This window comes from Musca autumnalis, unplaced genomic scaffold (genome assembly GCF_047663935.1).
Source record: "Musca autumnalis isolate F117 unplaced genomic scaffold, ASM4766393v1 scaffold_5, whole genome shotgun sequence".
Lineage (NCBI taxonomy): Eukaryota > Metazoa > Arthropoda > Insecta > Diptera > Muscidae > Musca > Musca autumnalis.
In genome coordinates this window covers 616,245-635,523 of record NW_027412088.1, presented here as the reverse complement: position 1 = coordinate 635,523, position 19,279 = coordinate 616,245, and the positions used below count along the sequence as shown (strand labels likewise).

General features: G+C 32.6%; 1 protein-coding gene across 3 annotated transcripts in view; it reads right to left on the bottom strand.

Annotated features, from left to right (window-relative positions):
* Positions 1-19,279, bottom strand: part of LOC141405192 (uncharacterized) — a 78,194-nt gene that overhangs the window by 13,074 nt on the left and 45,841 nt on the right. For 2 of the 3 annotated variants that reach the window (XM_073989267.1, XM_073989268.1), the window contains exon 2: positions 11,570-11,970. In XM_073989267.1, coding sequence (XP_073845368.1) covers positions 11,570-11,970 — 401 coding nt within the window. Of the gene's footprint in view, positions 1-11,569; positions 11,988-19,279 lie in introns of all 3 variants that reach the window. The other variant, XM_073989269.1, reaches the window with a different exon arrangement.

Here is a 19,279-nt window from a genome sequence, read left to right as displayed (position 1 = left end):
GCAAAAATCGATGGCACTATTGTATCGATTACTTTTTAAAAATTCAATATCGATTGATAGTTTTGTCTATCGATATTATCGGATAAAAAACACAAAAACACATAACGTAAAATCTATTTAAATGAATAGAAATAACGCGACTTTTCGGTTTTGTGAATGTGAGAAAGTAAGTCCGTAGTCACACGTACAAAAATTTTGAGAAAAGTAAATTGTATTTGTGTGTCTCTTTGACTTTTGATGTACTGAATACGAGAAACATAAATAAACTGCACCGAAATATCTGCAAATATCGAATATATCAAAAATATTAGGTAAGCATCCTACTCCATATAGCAGTGTTAAACGCGAAGCGATGTACACTAAAACGTTACACATTTTCAACGCAGGGAGTCATCTCGATCGAACGATTATTTTCTAAGACGGCAGCGTTAATTTGCATTAAGAACTTGAAGCAATCCATATTTCAATAATTACACTTTCATGCCCTCTACATTTCAATAGTAAAAATTTTCATAGTATTGTACCTTTGTCATTGTGAGTTTGTAAATATTCCAATTTCCCATTGTGATTGATTCATTGTATTTTAAAGTTAACTGACAGAATGCAACGTAAATAATTTATTCTACTACTCTTGTAAAACAACTCATTAATTACTACTTTCGATATACCATTTTATGCAACTGTAAACTATTAACGCCCTACTATTTCTTCTCACGATAAGTACTTAAGCTAGATCAAAATTCAATAAAATCGCTCAGTTTGTGATCTACAATCTAACGCGTTACATAACCATCAGATAAGATCACAAGGGGTGATCTCCATTCTAACATGTTATGTAACTATCAGATAAGGTCACAATGAGACAACTTGTCCATCCGGCAGTCTACATCAAATCCTTGCTTTTGTTTTCCTGTACAATCAGAGACCAGATTGTTATAAACTGTATTTAAATTCACCCTGACAGACGACAGTTTCTGCATTTACGAAACAGCTGATTGCTGTTTTGTTATTGTTTGCACTGTAATTTTTAGTTTAAAGCAATCACGATTTTCGTAGATTGTTTGGTTTATTCACTCTCTATATTGCGGTTGATGCTCTGCTATCAGTTTCAACTACTTAAGGAAGCACAGAGGTTGATGTACAGAGTTCAAGTGGCTCAAGAGGAATGAACGAATTTATTGAATTTTATTCTACTTAGCTTCACTTTTGAGAAGCCAAAAAGTCGTTTAGTCATGTATGATAAAATTTAGTAGTACATAGTTGCTTAAAGTAGTAGTATTAAATATATTTACAGAGGTGTATTTTTAGCTGTTGACTTTAAAAATGTAAAGATCAATCACAATAGGAAATATGAAAAGGTATAAAATCACAATGAAATGTAGAGGGCGTTAAACTGTAATTATTAAAATGTTGATTGCTTCAAGTTTTCTTTGTGTCTCAGAGCATGAAAATGTCCTCTCCCTCATATGAATATAGGCTCTCTTTTACGGTATTTTTACGGTATTGCCATATTTAAATACCTAAATACACATTAAATTCAGTTTGATTTTGTGCATTAAGAATGTGGAATTAATTTGAATTAAGGCAGTTAATGCAAATTAACGCTGCCTTCTGATTAGGCTAGTACTCAATTCACACCAGTGACCTGCAACCGGTGCCAATTTTATGAATTGCGGTAGACACAATAAAAGCGATACTAGTACGCACCACCACTCTCTTTTTTGCGTTAGAATGTAATAAATATTCTGTTGAAAGTCAAACACAAACATTGCTGATTCATATTTAACGCATTGTATGTAAAGACTTTACTGCTTCGTACAAATTACTACCTCTTGCTCGAATTGTTCGTGTTGACTTCGTTTCGAGTATATATATAGACAGCTATGTTTAGACAACTGTGTTGTTTTTGTTTTCAGTTCTCTCATACTTTATGCCTTGTAGGATTACTACTCTCTCTACATGTGGTGTCTGTTTGTACATTAACGATAACAGATTAGTAGTTCGTAGATCACACACATTTATGAATGAAAAAAACCGATTGTTTGAGATAAGAAATGCATTCTTGTGGTAGTCATTGGCGTATGCTGATTTTTGGTAAAATGAATGATTTGTTTACGAAATGATGCAATACACTACATAGTTGCGTTGATTCAACGCAGGCCTCTGATTCACACTCAGTATCTATACTTTTATTATAGCCCGTTTCCACGGTACGTCCCCACACAAAATTCTATGAACGAACGACGATTTTTCTACGTTAAATAAATACTCTCTGAACGACGTATAAGTATGTCCCATCCCTAACAAATGAGAGAATTTATCGAAAAAATTAATTATGACATGTCTAAATTCAAAATTGAAAATTTTTTTTGAAAACACCAACTGCAGAAGGAACATGGTTGTGTTTCCTTCTTAATTTCACACACATTTCTTGTCCATTAGTTCGTCGTTCGACAGGCGAACAACGTAATTGAAACGCTCGTGTGAACATGACATTAGTCTAACACTGGAGTTAACTCTAACAACTGAAGTTAACTCCATCTATTGATACTTTTTCATAATTGACTTTTCCTATCTTATTTATTTAAATCTTTGATTTTCGTTCCAATGGTCGTTACATCTTTCTTTTCAGATTCTTGTTCCTTTTCGTTTCGGACTTCTTGTCCAAATTTTGAGAAGCAAGATTTCATTGATTTCATTCTAATCGGTACTTTACACCATGGGTGCTCAGAATAGTTCGTGTATTAGTAGTGGTAAGACACTCTCCCCATTACTAAGCAATGGCAACCCTGCAAACCATTGGAAGATTGTTGGACGATTTTTCGACCAGATTTTTCTTCAACGCTTCTTTCCGGTGATCTTTTAGCGAATTTTTATATAAAATTCACCAATGCGAGTAATTTGCCATTCGTAGACGATTCTCAAAAATGATTGTTTATAATCAATCGCTACGACAAATTACCTGTTATGCTTTTCGGCGATCTTTCCGCGAAATTGTGTTATGTTCCGCTATTGTTAGAGCAGGCGAATAATATATAATTCTTCCGAACCCCGATCACGCGATTGTTACTAAAATTTTTGATTTGGTTGCTTATAATTCTCATATACACATTCTGCATAACGTTGGTATAAATGGCACGTATTATATTATGAGTATTGACAAACATAGTACATGTCTGGGTTTTGCCAAGTGGAATTAAGAAAGGCCCGAGAAGCAGTATAAACCACTATGTCATAAAGAATGATAAAAAATTATAACAAATCAGAAAATAAAATAAAAAGTATAAATATCAAAGACAAAAAATGAAAGAAACAAAAAACCAAGAAAAATGAAAAATAAATTTTCTTTAATTTTTTGTTTATATTTTCTTCTTCTTAAGATCTTCCAAATGATTCGTCAGCGAATCTTGGTCGCGATTCGCATTCCATAAACACTTACTTTAGGTTGGTGTAACGCAGAAGATTTTTAGGCGATATCGCCTGCGAAAAATTATTCGCCCAGGAAAATCGCGTATTATTCTTAGGCGATAGAAATGGTTTGCAGGGAAATGAGAAATAAACAGAGAATACGTGTGGTTTGTTTTTACGCTACCGTAAGGAAGTGATCACTAATGCTTTACACCAAGGCTGCTCACAGAGCGCACTTCTGCTGTCGGTGTGTGTCAATTTGGTCACTCACACAATTGAAAAAGAGAGCTTTTGTTTTTGAAATGAAAATTTTCAATACACAATTTTGTTCCATTACAAAAGACAACCCAACAAACCAACATTACTCGAACAAAACATCATATTTGAATTATAAATTCTTTTGTAGCCACTGGAGAATAAACGAAACTTGATTCTCTTGAAAATAATGAATGTGTATGCTAATTATTAGCTTATCCGTGTAGTTGTAGAATGTATTTATACGAATTGTTTTTCGTAAATTATATAAAATCAGACTGAATGGTATGTTGGGAAACTATCAAAATGTTTCCCAGTTGTTCAATAAATAGCAATTGTCTACTTTGACATAGGCATGTAACTAGTTACTCATTGATCCTAGTTACTTTACACCCAAAAATGGCACACAAAATAGCCTACAGCCTGCTTTTGTCACTGGAAATGTCAATTAACTAGTTACAGGTAATGCGGCGTGTAATATATTGACTATTTTATAGACTACCGATGGATAGTGTAATCGACAATGTTTTCTCTTGTAATCCCTTTTCAACATTATTTATTTTTTTAACAAAATAGAAAAAATTTTCTGTCATTTTGTTTATTCGTAATTAAAAAACCTTATTGATGCGTTTGTTGTGAAAAAATTGAAGATGCAAAAAAGAACGTGTTACGAGCTAAATCATAGAAAGGATGAATAATTTAAAAAGAATATTTATAATATATACATATATGGTCATTTCATTAAACTTCTATACATTTTTTCCAGGAAATTTTGAATGATCTGAAGGACCCACGAGAAAAACATTCCAAGGGCCAAATAAACATAAGTCGCTGAATCAAGTAGTCATTCACTAGTTCCAGTATCAAGGATCAAGATCTATATGTATGCAAGATTATACTTTCCTTTGTAAAATATATTCACTCCATATAATAAAATAATGTGTGGCTAATGCATACATGCATTATCCCATTTATCTGACTTCAAGTTACTAGTATTTTTGGCAATCATTTCTGACTACGGAATTGACTGGTTATTGGTAATGAAGTGAAGGGACAATTTGGCTTCCCAAGACTATCGATTTGACTGATTACTGGTAATGCAATGAAGAGACGATTGCCTCTCACACGACTATCGAATTGGGTGGCTACTGGTAATGTTAAATCCACCAGTCTATAGCATTGCGAGTAGATTGGGTGGTAACTAGGGGTGTTTACCAGTAGCCAGCAAAATTGCTAGTTATTCCCTAGGTACCCGAACAACTGGGTTGTGTTTCAAAACAAACACAATAACAAAATATGTTTGTAGTTGTATGAGCAGGCCAACTTTACACTATATGTTAATTTACATATGTATGTATGTGTTGTCACTTTGCATATACATACCCAGTTGTTCGGGTAACTAGGGAATAACTAGCAATTTTGCTGGCTACTGGTAAACACCCCTAGTTACCACCCAATCTACTCGCAATGTTATAGACTGGTGAATTTAACATGGGGATGTCATAGGAATGGGTATATTGTCCCCTCACTGCATTACCAGTGACCACCCAATTCGATAGTCATGTGAAAGGCAATTGTCTCCTCAGTGCATTACCAGTAACCAGTCAATTCGGTGGTCAGAAATGATAGCCAAAATCACTAGTAAGTTGTAATCAGAATACCAGTTGAAACAACACAATTATAACAGTTAATCTGTATATTTTGAATATGCGCTAACCACGCTTTATTTAAGTACATGACGTGGATAAACATACATACAGTGTTGGTCACAGAATTAGCACACCTCTTTGGGGTAAAATGATTTCAGTCAGCTAAGAGTTTTGATAGGGCAAATTGAAATATTTTCGTAAACTAAATCCTTTTTTATAATGTATTAAACAGATTTAATGATATAAGTCAATAGTATTATCAGTGGTTTTTTGAAAATAAAAGTTTTGTGAAGACGCCCAAATTATCAAGGGGACATGTAATTAGCACACCCTAAGATTTTTTAATTTAATTCAATTAATATACAAAAATTAATTTATATTGAAGTTAATTCATATTCAAAACGTATTGAACAAATCATCTTTTGAAAGAAAAAAATAATTTATCACCCCGGAATCTCAAAATATATCCCAATAGCGGACCATTTTTCGTAATGTACACTTAAACGTCAGAAAGTCGCCAAAACTTTAAAACCAAATGTACAATTGGATCTGAAATTATTGGAATTGTTAACCGATTACTGAAATTTAAATATAAAGTGCAAAAACTTTTCAAAAAGTGTTTAAGGCCGATGATTCATTCAAGAAAATTTTAGATTTGGAAGGGGTTTATAGAAAGAATATCAATTAAATGCACCCTTTTGTGAAGAAGGATCAACTTATAACACCATTTGTTATTCAAAATTGCACGTCTGAATAACACCATAGACCTATCACTACAAAACTGCCAACAAAGCACTAGGTGAAGACGTAGCACATGAGTATGTTTAAAGGTATAACCCCATTCTAACAATAAAGGATTTTGAGGTTTGCTGAAATTGGTTAAAATCCATGAAAGTAGGCATATACTATTCAAGTTAAATGTTTTCTGGATTATTGATTTTAAATTTAATCGTTTTAAGCTCCGGGAAACATATTATCTTGCGGTCTCACTAGACAATGTCCCATTTGCCTTATGTTTAGAAAATTATTGAAATTTGCGTAGGTCCCATAGAGATGAACATAGGTTTATCGTGGCATACAACACGACATATCGGTTAAATTCAGTCCAGATGGATAAGTATTTATAAAATCAATAGCTCAAAGCATCATATTACAGTTTTTTTAATGAAAATTTTGTGTCAAACGGACTTTACAGATGCACACTGCTGGTGGGTACATCCCACTATTCGCATATTTACAAAGATGAACAAGAATATGATGTTTTATTTGATGTTTCTATGAACTACTTGCCTCAATGAATTTGTTTACATGTGAAAAAATCGATAAAAAGCACTAAAAAACTGAAATTTCCATCAGACCTTAGGACCCAAGGTGTACCCCATATAATTCCCTTCAGACACTGAAATTTTGGAGACTGGTGGAGAGTATAACTAGCAGACTGGAACTTATTCCCAAACGAAAGGGATTCAAAACTGAATCTGGACGAAAATATTGAAACTATTCACAATATTAGTGATTCTTTTAAGGTGTGCTAATTACGGGTCCAGTGAATTTAGGACATTTTTAAAATTTTTGGAGGTTATTCAAATTGCCAGTTATGTTTCAGTTTCTGTATTGCGTTGTATTCTTTAAGCATACTACTGAGAATATATTAGTACAAAAACTTTATTAAATACAACTACTTTTGAAGGTCTTTTTAGGCAAAATAAATGTTGGTAGCAGGGTGTGCTAATTGTGGGACCAACACTGTATATTATAAAGGACAATTTAATGTTAATCTTTAAATTCCTTGATAATGAAACTTATGCGTGAATCCTTGATACTGGGACGTATTTCGCTTATATTTATTTGGTCCTGGGAATGTGCATCTCAAGTGTGCTTCAGATAATTCAGATGTACCTGAAATAAAATGCATAAAATTTTAATGAGATAATTAAAAAATTTATTGTCCCAAAGAGTATCTATACTTACCAAATATTCTTCTAAAAATATTCATTTTTTAATTAAGCCCAATAACATATTTGTTTCATCTTTATTTAACAATAAGTTTTTGCACATCAAACGCACCAAAAAAGTTTTTTTTTTAAATTCAGAACAAAAAATAAATGTTATACAAAATGGCAATACATTTATTCTATTTTGTTTTCAAAACGAAAAATAACGTTGAAAAGAGATTACAAGAGAGAAACATTGTCGATTACACTATCCATCGGTAGTCTATAAAATAGTCAATATATTACACACCGCATTACCTGTAACTAGTGAATTGACATGATAGGCAGGGACGCCCTTTTCTAGTGAGAAAAGCATGCTATAGGCTATTTTATTTGCCATTTTTGGGTGTAAAGTAACTAGGATAAATTAGTAACTAGTTACATGCCTATGTAAAAGTAGACAATTGCTATTTATTGAACAACTGGGTATTGTATATAAAAAGTGACAACCCATATGTAAAAAAACGTATCGTGTAAAGTGCTTATAAGTCAGATTTAGTCGCCCTTCCAACGTTTTATATTGTTTGACGGCTTCCTTTGAATGGGCTCAAATGGGTTCATCACATAGAAACCTTTAATTCAAATTTTGCTGGGTTATTCTCGCCTATTGAGGCTCTGTTACAATGAAATGTGAAATAAAAAAGCAGAAACGCACATACCAACATGAGCGTATATACGTAGATCATGGCGATATACTTGTATGCTTATAATAAATATTTTTTTATTAACACAAATAAAGAATCAAGAGTCGCCTTTATATAGGAATAAAATATGCTAGTATTATTTGATTTGTATGCAAATAACTAGGAAGAAATCGGCTCACCAGTTTAACACACACACCCGCTGAATATGAATGATGCTAAGAAATGTAAAAATTAAGGTTATATGCGAATTATTTAAATATTTCTCCTCCTCATCGTACGTTCCTATAAAACATCTCCCATTACATTTATACGTTAATTTTAAAATGTTAGCTTTTCATTGATACTCTCCGTCCGATTAGATGTGATGGAGATTTAAATTGATAAGTCAATTGATAATATCAAAAGTGAATAACCCATTTACCAGTCGATTGTGCTTAAAATACGTCAGAAGAAATATTAGTGGATAAGACTACGAATATAACGAATATATAAACGACGCACATAAAGGACCGGAGAATATACACGATGCTTTTGAAGCAAATTTAAATGGAAGGTGCTTGCACCTGGAAAGTTTTTGCGGATTCTGAAACTACAATGTTCATAGATGAGAAAAATCAAAAAACAAAAAAATCGCCGGAGCGCTTTTTAAATAAATCGCGATTTATGTTGGCAGTTTTAAGGTTTTTTTAGGTTTTCACGATTTTGCTTAGAAACCGCAAGTCCTATCAAAATGGGACTAAAAAATGTTGTAGCTATCAAAATTCTCTACAAGATTGACCTTTAGGGTATTCTCGCCGGTTTTACCGTTTTTGAGATATAGAAGTTCAAATTGGGACAAATTTCCAACTTAAACTTATATACAGTGGTGGCCAATATATTTCCAACAAAACTAAAACGTAAATTTTATATAAAATATTTTTTGAATGTAAAATTAAGTATTTTTTTGCAATTATTTATAGTTCGCTATCTCAAATATAAGAATATAAAAAGTTTTGACACCTTATACAGCAAAAAATTTTAAAAAAATATAAAAATACATAACACACCTTAAAATTTACTAACATATGCAACTGAACCAAATCCGATGCAAAAATCTTCAATATTTTGTAAAATATAATTTTTTTTGTATGATTCAAATCATTTGTATTTGTTTTGGGAAGATTAAAAGAGAATAAAATTTTGAAACTGATATCAGTCGTACGTACTTCTTCGGGGGAGTGGCGGGTCGTACGGGAGAAGCATGGATATGGGTCCAAGGGTCAACATTTTCAAAACTACATAACGGAAATTTCTTCACATTTAAGTTGTCAATTTAATAAAATTCCAAGTTTAGAATGCAGTTGCATCATTTGTTTGCAAAAGCCAGAAGTCTGGGTCTTGGAAAACATATGATCGTAGGGATTTGGTCCATATCAGAATGATGGATACTGATGTATTGAAGTTATAACGGTCGGTATCATTGGAAATTTTGGATTCTATAAAATTAAAAAGCTTATCAAATGATAACTAAACACAAAAATTGAGTATATAGACACTTGCAGAAAAACGAAACGCCGGTACCAAAAACAAAATATTTTAAAACAATAAGGCTTTGCTAGTACGCATGTGGAATCCCAAGAAAATTTAAAAAAATGCGTTTATAATGGAATAGGATGACAAAAACAGTTATTTAGTGCCCAAAAAACAAGAATACAATCAAAAATTCAATCAGAAAATTATAAAACACTGTAGTTGTAATTAAATGTTAATGGGCTCTGGCGAGTTCTAAATGTTTTGAAAGATTTTCCTTTTGCTACCCGCGTTTCGTTTTCTGGAAGTGTCTATATACTCAATTTTTGTGTTTAGTTATCATTTGATGAGCTTTCTAAAACTTTTTTAGTTTATAGAAGCCAAAATTTTCAATGATACCGCCCGTTATAACTTCAATTGACAACTTAAATGTGAAGAAATTTCCATTAGTTTTGAAAATGTTGATTCCCGTACGACCCGCCACTCCCCCGAAGAAGTACGTATGACTGATATCAGTTCCAAATTTTATTCACTTTTAATCGTCCCAAAACAAATACAAATGATTTGAATCATACAAAAAAATTATATTTTCTAAAATATTGAAGATTTTTTCATCGGATTTAGTTCAGTTGCAAATGTTTTGACCATTAAATTTTAAGGTGTGTTATGTATTTTCATATTTTTCATTTTTTTTTTTGTATTGCGTGTCAAAGCCTTTTATATTCTTATAGTGGAGACAATGAACTATAAATAATTGCAAAAAAATACTTAATTTTACTTTAAAAAATATTATAAATAAAAATTCCTAAAACGCGCAATTTTGTTGCAAATGTATTGGCCACCACTGTATCTTAAAATTGGTACAACCAAGGATAAGTTACTTAAGGCAGTCTTGTAGAGAATTTTCACAGCTTTAAGATCAGGTCCCATATCAATAAGATTTGCCGTATTCAATCAAGCAAAATCGCGAAAACTTAACAGAAAAACCTAAAAATGTAAACTGAGCTTCTTTATCTCAAAAATGGTACAGCCTGGGAACAAATCATAAACATCTACAACATTTTCTTTAGCTCCATTTCGATTGGACTTGTGGTTTCCAAGCAAAGTCGTGAAAACCTAAAAAACACCTAAAAATGTGAATTTTGACCGCGATTTATTTAAAAATCCCTACAGCGATTTTTTCTTATTTTTGGATTTTTCTCATCTATGAACATTGCTGTTTCAGAATTTACAAAAAATTCCCCTATGTAAGCGGTTTTCATTAAAAGTTAGTTAAGGCGCACCCTTCATGACATTGTTTTATAAGGGGGCGATACAGTCAGTGCATTGTCCCAATTTGAACTTCTATACCTCAAAAATGGTGAAACCTACGAAAATACCATAGAGGTCAATCTTGTAGAGAATTTTGATAGCTACAACATTTTTGTTAGTCTCATTCTGATAGGACTTGCGGTTTACATGCAAAATCGTGAAAACCTAAACAACTCCTAAAAATCTAACTTGAATCGCGATTTATTTAAAAAGCGCTCTGGCGATGTTTTTTTTTTTTGATTTTTCTCATGTATGAACATTGCAGTTTTAGAACCCGCAATAACTTCCCAGGTGCAAGCACCTTCCATTTAAATTTGCTTCAAGAGCACCGTGTATAGGTTGGGCTTCGGGTTAGTAACCTGTCTTTATACAAAAAATCCTACTATGAAAAACAAACGCCTATAAAGATGATGGATGACTCCCGCAATCGCTTAAGAACCCGTTTTTCTCTACAGTTACCGTTATAACATAGAAAACCGAAGCGACGCAGAGAAACCAAAGGTCATTTCGTTTTCCATGGACCTCAACAAGACAGGTTTTTGAAAAATTTCCGTTCGTCCGATTCAAAAAAATAATATTCGAAAGATATTACTCGAACTCCGTTTATAGTTAAGCATCGAAGAAACCCCGTTTTTGACTACAGTTACCGTTATAACATAGAAAACCGAAGCGACGTAGAGAAACCAAAGGTAATTTCGTTTTCCATTGACCTCAACAAGACAGAATTTTTACATCAAAAACCTTTTGGTCAACTTTTGTAGTGTATAACCATCTGCTTACAAATATAAACCATACTTACGATACTCAATGGACATCGACGGCCAATTTTAAATGTTGCTATCGTCGTATTCGATTTTTCTAAACTGCGATCATCATTTTTTATGGACGAACTTTCTGTGGCAGCTCTTGCATATCGTCGTCCATGACCTTGACTTGGTGCAGCTGTTGTACGATGAGCATTCTTGTTATTGTTACTGTTGTACTGAGGTGGTTGCCATATTTTTGGTAATATTAGTCTTATAATAAAGCCATAGTTTGGTGGAGCACTCAATATTCTGGAACAGGATTGTTGGTGCATATTAACATCAGCTCTATTAAATTCCAAAATGAGACTAGATTCCTTTCCATCGCTTTCAATGAAATGTTCTTGTCGTTGATTGCAAATCGGTTCAAATGTGGGATTCGAACGAAAGTCGACATCTATGGAATAAACGAAACTGAAAAATGTATATAAAATGTATTTATTATGCATGGAGGTCCTTTGAACACAGGTGAAAACATTTGAACATTTCATTTTTAGGTTTTTCTAAAGTTGTATTTTAAAATACGATATCAATTTTTCTTTGTTTACGTTTCTTCTCTACAGTAAGTATAAGCCGCAGTGACTACGTCACGTTTTACGACTTTATAAAACAGCTAACTACTGAATGTTCCGAGTGTTTCATATGTATAATATGTATAATAACAACAACAACAACTACTCGTAAATCAGCCGTATGCACGGCCATCCACTGGTGGTTTTTGTAAAATACTCTTAATTTCATTAATTCAACAACACTTTGGCTTTTATGTATTTTTTGTAATAATTCTTTAATAATTCATTTATGGCACGATTTTAGGTAACATTAGTGCTTAAAAATGTCTAAATATGTAATGAAACAACAAGAAATATTAAATATTATTTCTCCCATAAATTTTCTCTTTTCTTATTTTGCTCACCATTCCACACTGGTCTGAAATCCAATTTTTCTGGCCAAAACTATTTGTACGTCCTTTTTGTATTGATATTTATTTATATTTATAATTACTGTCACAAAATATTAATTCAGAATTATTTTCACCCAGAATTTCCAAAAAGCCGTTAAAATATATAAAACAGGGTGATCCCTTATACTTTTTGGTGCGAAGGTTTCATATCTTCTAAGAAATCAAAATGCAATATTACAGCTAAATCGGCTTAAAAATGTGGCTAAAATTGTCAAATTATCTTAAATTGGGGGTGCCCTTATATGGGGGCTATACCCCTACGTGGACCTACATATGTTGATAATTTTTGGTTGAAATATTCTCTGGGCTCTCAAAATAAAAATACCAAGTTTTCAGGAAAATCGCTTCGAAATTGTGTTTCTTAGAATTACATTTATACCAGCCGTATATGAAATATTTCGGAAATTGATGTAACCTGAAAAAAATTGTGCATCATTTATCGCAACGAATCGCACCTTGGTATGATTTTTTTATTAAAGTATACACATCAAAGTAATTTTGATTTTTTTCTAACATCGACCACTAGCGATCAAAATTATTTCGGTCCAGAACAATTTTACCGAAGTTTTCATCTGTTCATTCTGAAAAATGAATCAATTTACATTCGTCTTTCTTCTCCATATTTGAGTTTTACCTTTACATTTTTACTTATTGCGATTTTATAACCCACAAATTATCACAAAATACTGCGCACTCAACTCGATTAATAACACAGTAACCAAATCTCTACTTTGACTCCTTCTCGTCTAACGGTAAATGCAAATTTAGAATAAACAATCTTTGTTTTTGTTGTTTTGCAGTGTTTACTTCCATATTGCGAAGAAAAAACTCAAAAGAAGAATGTAAAAAATTTGACTTTTGCGACCAATGTGCATTGTCGTAAATAGTTAATTTTTTTGTTGTAATCTTTATTGTTTGTACAATTCAAAATTTATACAATAGAATATGTACCTCAGCGCCACAAGGGCATTATTGAGGTTATCTGGCAACAAAATTAACAATGTATAACAATATTAATTATAAATAATTTTAAATTAATAAGCTTCATATATTATTTAGGAAATATTATTTTCTGTTTATTATATGAGAAGCATTTCGATGTTTAGTATTAAATACTCTTTATGTCTTATTTTAAAGAGTGAAAAGGAATTTGTTTCTTTTATGGACATTGGTAAATTATTATACTCAAGACAACCAATGTGTTCTATTCTCTGCTTGGTTAGCTCCAAACGACATCTTGCTGTAAGATTTGCATGGTTCCGTGTATAGTAGGAATGTTGTAAATGTCTAAGCATTATGGTGTGATGGCCGATATTATGTAAGACTTTGGACATATATTGAAGTAACTGCATCTTGTAAATGCCGTATATCGGCAGAATATTTTTTCCAAAGTCTCTGCACAATCAAACAGTTGAGAATCTTAAAGGTAAATTATGGATTATTTTCAATGCTCTATTTTGTAGAATTTGTAGGGATTTCAGTTCTTGATTCGGCTTGTATCCATATATAATTGCCATGTAATTAAGATTACCTTGGATCAGGGATTCAAATATCATGGTTTTACTTCTAATGTTGAGTTTGTTCTTCATTTTATACAAAATACCTATGACCGGCCATATTTTTGCTTTTAGGTAATCAATATGATATTTCCAATTTAAATTTTCCTGTATATGAACTCCCAGATATTTTACATATGATTCCTGAGTGATTTCGATACCACCAACGTTTATTTTACAAGTTCTCTCGCTGTTAATATGACCTGATGAAAACATAATGAACCTTGTTTTATTTGGATTGACTACAAGCTTATTTATCTTACCATATTCAAGAATAAATGTAGCATCTTTTTCAACATTTTGTTTCAAAATAAATTCAATTCATTATGAAATTACATATAAGGTGGCGTAAAAACGGCTAGGCGGTTGGTTTCAATCTGTCACATTTTTTTTTGTTATTGTGAATGAATTGTATGAACGTAAACAAACATTTTGACAACTTGAAGAATTTTCGTTCAAATAAGAGTTGTTGTTGCGCTCTTTACGTGACCTGGTAAATAGATCTTGATTCCATTCAAACACATACAAATGATTTTTTGCAAATCTCAACTTGTCGTAAACGGGCCAATCGGACGACTCCTGAATAAATAATGATGTTAAGTTGTTGTTCATATTTTCGCCTAATTATTCGGAATCGAATTGACATTAGTACCACGTTTCAAATGTGAACGTTATTAATTCTTTCATTGCTCACTGTTCTCTAAGAAGTGTGTCCATCACAAGTGAGGGATGCAAACATTTGATTTTCGTTTGCCGGATAACTTTGTATTATTGGACAGATGCATTCTTCCGATATACTTTTCAAAATAGTAAGACAAACGTAAATAAATTTCCTATTTATTGTTGACTTATAAGAACGAAGGTCATTATTTATGAAAGTTTTTAATTAATTGAATTAGTCGAGCTATGTAACATGACCAAAGGAATTTGTATTGAAAAATTTCCTTTTCCGAGTTTAACCCCAGTTGAGCTGACTAAAAACCAAATTTTTTATGATTTTTTTGGGAGAAAACAACCAACCAACAAACCCCAATTATTTGGGAAGACGACTTCTATTTTGCTTTTCAAAATAGTCAGGCTTAATCCCACAGTCGCTGTTTTAATATTTTATTAAAACAACTTTAATTTATTAGTGGGAAAAATGTTTTTTTGTTTTTATTTTTTTCTCTGAAAGAGCTTATCTTAAGAGATTGTGGCCACTTATAAATTTTACAAAATCGAAATTTTATTAACACATTTTAAAGTACAGGTAGAATAGAATATGTTGCAAAAATCTCGAGTCGATCGGACAAAAATTAGCTGAGATATGAGCGTTAGAAAGAGGAAATTCATTGTGATTTGTATGTAACATCGAAGTTTGAAAGGCTGTTTTCTCAAAATGGCATTTTGGAACGCGGTGCCCACTGTAGCTTGAAAACGGATGATCCGATCTTCATATGGTTTTGTGGAATTATTATAAAAAGCTTGTGGTTTACAGCGAGACTTTCTATAAAATTTTGTTTTGACGGATTTATGGCGAAAAAAAACTATACATTTTTTAGTTGAAATCGAAATTTTGAATTTGACAGTTCACAATTTTTTTAAAAATTGATATTTTTGATTATTTTTTGATATATTCGGATCGGTTTATTCGTTTTCCAGCTACAGTGGGCACCGCAAACTGCTTTCGTAGGCGGACATTTGTCGGAACACTGTGCAATATTTTTCAACAACAAAAATTCCGAAAGTAGCTCAAGGTGTGATCTGTCAGATGAAAACAAAATATTTAAAAAAAAATGGTGGATTTCTTTTAAAAATTTAATGAAAAATGTAATTTTTCGTGCTCAATAAGTGGTCATAACCCCTTAATCTACTTTCGGTTTTTTTGAAAATATTTCGTCTACGAAACACTCTTTTTATTAAAAAGGTTTGCGGTGTTTACTCTATCTCCAAGACAAACTACTTAAAAAAGTACCTGATAATTAGACAGCGGAAACCTATGCAAATGCATATGTATATGGTTAGGATGGTCGTAGAAAAATCTGATTAGACAGAAACTCGTTTTATTACCAAATAAAACGAATTAGGCCCAAAATTTGACATGAATCGGACCAAAAATAGGGGTTGCATAAAATTCCGCTGTCTACTAATAATATAGTCTTTAAACGAGGGAATTTAAGAAATAGTGAAGTGTCAAAGTAAAAAAATCGAATCGATTTTAACGAAAATTTTAAAAATTTTATGTGTTTGCGACACCTTTTGTGTTATTTTCTTTATTTTATACTGGACAGACGAATTAAAATTTGTATTAGGAAAATAAAAAATGCCAAAGACATTATAACTTGCTCTCGGCTATTTTACCGAACTCGTGCCCATGAACTAACTTTAAATGATAGGCTAATCTTTAACCCATACTTTTCTCCATAGGAATTTAGACGAGCCAGAAGAAAATGTAGTCCGGATAGACTCTTCCTTCAAAAATATTTATAGTCTATGCAACATATGAATACATCCTTATGAACATCTCTATATTTTTATAGAAGTATTTGAAGAGATAGTGGGGCTTCTCGGATACCCACACCCTCTTTGAAGCCAAATTTGGATACTCCCATAGCAATTTCACATTTCCTGTATATTCTTGTATGGATTACTCGAAGAAAGTTTTTTTTATATATGGCACATGAGGCTAATTAACCTGTAATCAAACACCTTTTTACATTCGACTTTTTAGGTATTGGAATAAAGGTAGATTTTAACCAATCGTTACGATATTGACCTGTATCATGTACATAGTTAAATAGGCGGAAATCAATAATACGTTGCTTCTGTCTACATGGGTATATTTATATGCTTCAACGAAATCCGTTTCAGAAAATTGGGGAAAAGGCTTTTGGTTACGTAGTCAGTAGATGAAAGTTTCAACTCACACAGGCTGAGGGTGTATCTCTGTCGGCAAAGCCGACTGATACTTTTTTACTTGTTTATTGATGAGATCGCACATTTCACATCCGATTTAGTGATTGGAGATCCGGATATATTAGCACTTACGTTATATTGGTGTACTGATCGTTGTTTGTCGGTAAATAATTGTTCAATATAGATTTTCCATACATTCTTTATATGTGCTGTCACAAAAATTTATGTATTGTTGTCATCCATGAGCAATGTTGATAATGTTCTCCTATATATCCCAGCAATTTCTTTTAGTTTTTTATGCAATTTAAAATCGTCATGAATGTATAGCAAATTCGACTCTTGGTATTATTGATTTAGTTTTGGCAACTCTCATTGCTGTGCAGATTTCTTTATTTATCTCCCAGTAGAGTTCGTAATTAACATTTTTGTATTTTCTTCGTTCCATTATCTCGTTGGTAATCCATTCCTCTTGCGTTCTTCTTGTTTGTTTTTTGTTACTTTACATATTGCACCTTCCACGTTGTTCCTTTACATATTGCATCTTTCACGTTGCTCCATATATTGTCTGCATCGTTTGTATCGATATCTTCAAGTTTGTTGTTTATTTGCTCTTTTATTTCGTTTCTGGTTGTTGTATTCTTGAGTATTTCAATATTTATTTTATGTGATTTCTTTTTGAATTCGGGATAGTTTAATTCCAAGATTGCACATCATATGATCAAAAGGCACATCAGCTTCCATGTGCGTGTATGTGTCTGGGATGTAGTCGGAATACTGTGTTGGTTAAGGTTATCTTAAATTCTTGGCAGAACTGAATTAATCTGTCTCCTCTTTCATTTCCTTCACCAAGCCCATATCTACCTGTTACACCATTTACATCTTCATTACCCACTTTGGCATTGAAATATTGTTATTTCATAAGATTTCGTCATTCACTTGTTTCTTCATAAAACAGTTCAATTTCGTCGATGTTTCCATCACATGTAGGGGCATATACAATATGCAAAACTAAATATTGCTTAGTTTTGCAGAAAAACTACTACATTTTTTAAATGTAAAATCTCCAACGTTAACTATACTAAATTTTATGTTTCTGAACATCAGAGGCCTCCGCAAGGATATTCAAGTCACACTTTACCTAGAAAAATCCTTCAAAAAAAGCAAAAATGTACTTCCTTAATGTGCTTGAATATGAATTTTGCCTCGACTCTGTGTATTCCTTCCATATTTCCAGAATGGTATACTACAAAATTTTGAGATTCAAAATCGCAGCTTTCTGTCCACCAAGTTTCACTGACACCTATTAGGTATATCAATTTTAAGTCGACTTCGTATAAATTCGGACGTTTTTACCACCCTCGTTTGGCCGGTAACGGAGGGCCGTGTGCTGCGTTGTGGTCTGATAGACTACTGATACTATTTTTATGACGTAGTAATTTTAAGTTAAATACTTAAATGTGAGTTTTTCCTTAAACATTCAGATCGATCAGATGTAACTAAATAGTTTTTTTCCGGAGCCAATAAGCCTCTGTTAGCTCCAATAATTTTGTTTCCTTCCTTAGGTCGGAATTAGAGACTTCAATCCTTGGACAGATACAAAATCCGGCAAAACGTGCAAAATTTTCTTCGAAATGTTTTGTGTGTTATATTCGCACTATTTGTCGATTTCTCCGCACATTGCGTAGACATAACTCTCAACAAATGTTGGGAAAAACTTATGAAATCGGTTGAAAAATAAATTTCCAATTTCGAAAGCTAACATAATTTCCTTGTTTTTATACCCTCAGCATTTATGCAAACGAAGGTATATACACTTTTATACGGGCAAAATGTGCCTCATCGAAATAATGGTTTTAGACCCCAAGTATGTTTGCACGAAATGTGTTTTAGACAATTTGGAGTCGATTGAGCAACGTCCGTCCGTCTGTCTGTATATCTGGCTGGCTGGAGCGCACGATAACTCTCGAACGGATAAACCGATTCGGTTCAAATTTTGGCTTTCGTAATATTTTACCCAAACTTAGTTTAAGTTCGAAGATGGGCTATATCGGTCTACTCCCTCCGGTACCTCCCCCACAAAAGTTCGAGAATGTTCCGAAAATTTGTGCGCACGATAACTCTTGAAGGGAGTAACCAATTTGGTCCATACTTTGCCCATCGTTAAATTTGTTTACCAGACTTAGATAAGGTTTCAATATGGACTCAATCGGTCCACTCCTTCGGGTACCTCCCTCACAAAATTTCGGAAAAGTTCAGTTTAGGGCCATTTCTCGAATCGCTTTGATTTTTGT